The sequence below is a fragment of the Telmatherina bonti genome, assembly GCF_933228915.1.
Source record: "Telmatherina bonti genome assembly, chromosome: 19".
Classification (NCBI taxonomy): domain Eukaryota; kingdom Metazoa; phylum Chordata; class Actinopteri; order Atheriniformes; family Telmatherinidae; genus Telmatherina; species Telmatherina bonti.
Genome location: NC_136617.1, coordinates 5,873,512 through 5,878,419, shown reverse-complemented (window position 1 = coordinate 5,878,419; position 4,908 = coordinate 5,873,512). Strand labels below are relative to the sequence as shown.

The window sequence follows — 4,908 nt, the reverse complement described above, 5'->3', positions numbered from 1 at the left end:
TTAACGCCAGAAGAAGAATCACGAAACGTGAGACAGGTGGAGGAAATTCACCTGGAACACAGTGGTAAATCCAAACGTTATCTACTCCCAGAAGTAATCCTGGGAATGAGTAAAGTAATCCTACATCATGAGTAAAGTTAACTTAGTAATGAGTAATATAGTTCTAAGTCATCCTAGGAATTAGTAAAGTCATCCATCCATCTTCTACCGCTTATCTGCCGTTGGGTCTGGGGGGGGGGGGCAGCAGTTTAAGAGATATAATCCCTCCAGCGTGTCCTGGGTCTTCCCCGGGGTCTCCTCCCAGAGGGACATGTCTAGAAGACCTCACCAGGGAGGTCCAGGAGGCATCCTATCCAGATGCCCGAGCCACCTCCCGACCTGGAGAGGACAATCCGCCCTATTCCGGCTGAGGACCGTGGTCTCAGATTTATTTGAACAAATCCAAAATATTGATAAAAACTGACTTTCTTGAGTCCATTTACAGTCAAATTCCGTTTTATTTAGTTTCATGTTATTTCAGAAGCGTTTTCGGGTTTTTCTGTCGTGGAGAAAACAACTTATTTGTCCGTGTGGATATTAAACAAAGTAAGACAAGACATGACTTTTGCAATGAAATAAAAGTGTAAATGTGGGACTTGGCGCCGCCTCGTCCCGACCAGTAAAGCGTCACCTCAGGAAACAGCAGGTGATAAATGAGGCATCAGAGCATCTTGCTGATCTGACAGTCGAGGCCTTTCTGGGTCGTTCTGGTCGTTCTGGATGTTGGTGGAGGGCGCCGCCTCCATCCTGCTGCGCTGGTCTCTGGTTTCGTTCAGGGGACACTCGCCGGGCGCCCGGCACCAGAACGCCTGCTTGTAGGAGTTCCTGAAGTTCTCGGACAGGAAGGCGTAGATGATGGGGTTGACGGAGGAGTTGCTGTAGGCCAGGCAGTGAGCCACCATCCGGAACACGAAGGAGGCCTGGTTGAGCGGGAAGGAGCCGAACTCCACCCACAGGTGGACGATGTGGTGGGGCAGCCAGGACAGACAGAAGACCACCACCACCACCAGGACGGTCTGAGCGGTCTGGAGAAGGACAAACAAGGTTTGATGCAACGGTTCAATAAAACAGCGCTGTGTAAAAGTTTGGGCACCCCCAGGCACCAGGAGGTGTTCCTTCAGGAGTCGCTCATATTTATTCATTATTTGTCATGCCGAGAATGATATATTCTTTTACTTCAAGGATTTTATTTGTACTTTCTATATTTAGTACTTGAACCTTCTGGTCTGTTACTGGTGCTGGCAAGTATTTACTGAGTCGTGTTCTTCATCCTGAGAAGTAGAAATAAATATTAATACATGTTTGATCCTGCTGTCTTTACTTTGTTCCACTAACAGACACTGAGTCTTTAGGTGTCGCCAACCTTTAAATCTCATTTGTAAATACTTTATAAAGCAGAGATAATACACCCTTAAGTTGAGCTCACAACATAATCTTAATATTTAAGTAGTAAGTGCTTTGTAACTACCTACAATAATAAATATCTATTTTAATAACTGCTTATAAGACAATATGTGAGTTTGTATAGAATATTTTTTAAGATATTTACTAACCACTAGAACACACCTGTACCCTGTAAGTACAAGTATACATAAAAATAAGTCATAACTGGTTGGTAAATTATGTAAAACTAGATTTTAAAAATGCTGAATTCATATTATACAATATGAAAATATAATATATAGTACATGAGATTATTAATAAAGAGTACAACATTCATAAATGTGTTTATAAAGTATCTACTGATGAGTATCGGTGTCAGAAACTTGCTTTATAAATGATTAAATAACTAATGTGCTTATCAATAATGAGTAAAACATCTACAGCTGTTCTCATAAACCAGATAGAAAAGAGTTTTACTGTCAGAAATACGATGTGGAAATGATTAATTCAGTATTTGTTAATGCTTAACCAATGCTTCATGGTGTGTAGTTATTATAAAATGTTAGTGTTATATTTATTTTATCGAACCAATCCGTGACCAAATTCTGTTTTATTCTGTCAAACTGAAGTGGATTTTTCTTAATATTTGTATCTGACAGAAAAGACCAAGAAGGTGTGTTGACAGCATCACTAGAGCCGGTCGTACGTTGTTGCTTCAGTCACACTTTGTGTCACCATGGCAACCATGGCTGAACGTATTATCTTCCTCTGCTTCTTCAAGCTAGCGCTGAAGCAGATCCTCATAAAGTCCGTCCTGTAGCGGTCCAGCTTCAGATCCTGGACTAAACACGTTCTCTCTTCTCTAGAAGAGGATGAACCCAGTGACTCTTTATTTCTTTCCCTTTGCAGCATCGGGACATCACATGATGTGGAATCCAGTTTGGTTTTTGCACCTCGGTAGATTGTTTTAGAATCTTCATCATTTATTCACAGTTTTCGTCGAACTCGGCGTGCCTGGACAAAAACGTTGACATTTCAACGCATGTGTTGTTTATTTGCATCGGTCCCGGCATGTAAAAGCCTTCACACTGCTGTAATAACCATGGTCACGTTGGGCATAAAATAAACATATTTACTTTAATAATCTACGTGGAAATATCTGCAACATGTGAAAAAAGCTCCAGGGAGAGAGATTTGTTGATTTGGGTGCAGAATGTGGATCCTAATGTGGCAGAAAGGGGATCAGTTCTGGTTTACAGTCTGGTGGTGGAGGCAGACTGGATCCTGGTGCTGCTAGCTCCACATTGGGACCGGCTCTGATCTTTGTCCTTTTGCTTTACTAAAAAGTCAGGAATATCTCCTTTTAATTTCCATATCTTCCTCTCCAGTTCAGACAGGTTACAGGACATATTTATTCACATTTTCATTGCTATTTTGAAACTAACAAGCAGCGTTGCTACCCTCCTGGTGCTAGCTTAGTCAATGCTAAGCTAATCTTTAATAATAAACACTTCTTTCTTTGGAAACTCTATCTCAATACTTTAGTGATTTTTATCATTTATTATCAGCTCCAATGTAAAAATTTTCAATAACTGGGTTGATGTTTCGTCCCTAAATCCACTCATTAAAAACTAAATATGACACGATTTCCCCACATTAGCCTAAAGCTAACCTAGTGCTAGCGTAGAACGAGATTAGCACTGCTATGTAGCTAATATCAGGTTAACAGCTATACATAACATAAGTAGTTGTACCTGTACAGGGACAAAATATCTTCTAGAAATGTGCAGACACATTTTTAAATGATAAATAATTAGGAAACTCCTTGAAATTTTACTTTATACTGGTGATACTGGTAATGCTGGTAATGCTGGTGAGCCATGCAGGTCTAGATGGAAACTTTAGTCCTCTAGTGACCTGTTGACCACCTTAGGTGTGTTTCAGAGGTGGTCAGCACCATTCTGGGCCCCCTCTATGTCCGCCCCTGTCATGATTATATGACTGTTATTTATTTTACAGACAAGAAAAAAGCTCTGATTTGGATCCCAGACTTTAGCACGGGTCTGCTCAACTTCTCAGGAATCAGTGAAGAAATGTTTCCACCAACCTTCTTTTTGGACAACTCAGACTTTTTGGAGACATTCTTCAGCTTTTTGTGGAGATGGTTTAAAACCTGCAACCATGAAAACCCAATAAGTGTTTTTTTTTTTTTTTTTTTTTTTTATCATTTCAAACTTCAGCTGTAAAGGATTAAAACGCTGCAGAAATCTTTCTGGATTCAGCTAAACTTAAACACAATTCAGGTTTTTATCCTCTGTTAAAACAGGAATAAAACAGAGAGAAATCTTCCAGGAACGACGCGCCTTTACGCGCGGCCATGCCGCTCCGGCTCGCGCGCACACACCTTTGCGTAGCAAACCGAGATGAGCGCGAGAGGCAGCAGGTAACCAAACACGAAGGTGCACATCACGTAGACCTTCCTGTGGTGGTCCGGCCAGACCTCCCAGCAGAACGTGCTGTTGTCGTCCCGCTCCACGATGTTCTGGTAGTGCGCCACCGGCGCCGCCATGCCCACGGACACCATCCAGATCAGCAGCACACCGAGCGTCGCGTGCCTCCCCACGCGGATGGAGGACGCTTTCCTGGCGTGGACGATGGCCACGTAGCGGTCCACGGACATGGCGGACAGGGTGAAGATGCTGACCAGCATGGAGACGGTGAAGAAGTAGTGGATGAACTTGCAGATGAAGGCTCCCAGCACCCAGGTGGGCAGCATGTAGATGGTGGACTGGAAGGGGACGCAGAAGAGCAGGTAGGACAGGTCCGCCACGCTCAGGTTCAGGATGAAGATGTTGGTGGTGCTCCTCGCTTGTCCCGCTTTGCTGCGCGCCAGCACCGTGATCACCAGGCTGTTCCCCAGCACCCCCAGGAGGAAAACCAGTCCGAAGACGAGAAGAGAGATGAAGTTATCCAGGCCCACCCCCAGGACGAGTCTGGCCGTGTTGGCGGGGAGCTGCTGGCTTCGGTTCTCCACCTGTTGCTCCATCGTTCCCAGCTGCTCACATGATGGAGGACGAGCTCCGCGAGGCGCAGGTGGAGGATGGATTTCCTCTGGATGGAGCTCAAGCTGCCTCTGCCTTCTCAGGCAACGTCACCGCGGTGCGCGCGGCCACCAATGCCCCCCCACCTGCAGACGCTGCAGGACCCGGATCTGTTTGATCAGATCCAGAAAAACACCAGTTCCAGCTAAATGCTGGTCCTTCCCACCGTGTTATGAAACATGGAAATTCAATTCAATTCAACTTTATTTATACAGCGTCAAATCACGGCAATGCCATCTGAAGAAAACATCATGAAAGCCAATTCATAACAGCCTATATAAGGAAACCAACAGATTGAGTTGGAGGTCCAACTCAATCTCCCATCCTGAGCAAGCAGACGGCGACAGTGGGAAGGAAAAAACTCCCTTTTAACAGGAAGGAAATG

The 4,908-nt window shown here is 44.3% G+C and overlaps 1 protein-coding gene across 1 annotated transcript; it reads right to left on the bottom strand.

Moving 5' to 3' along the window:
- Positions 1-671: 671 nt before the first annotated feature.
- On the bottom strand, positions 672-4,468 carry galr1a (galanin receptor 1a; the record flags this gene model as incomplete). The annotated part of the gene is made up of 3 exons (XM_079259242.1): positions 672-1,064; positions 3,530-3,595; positions 3,827-4,468. 3 exons carry the CDS (start codon positions 4,466-4,468, stop codon positions 672-674), a joined length of 1,101 nt encoding a protein of 366 aa, XP_079115368.1.
- Positions 4,469-4,908: the final 440 nt, after the last annotated feature.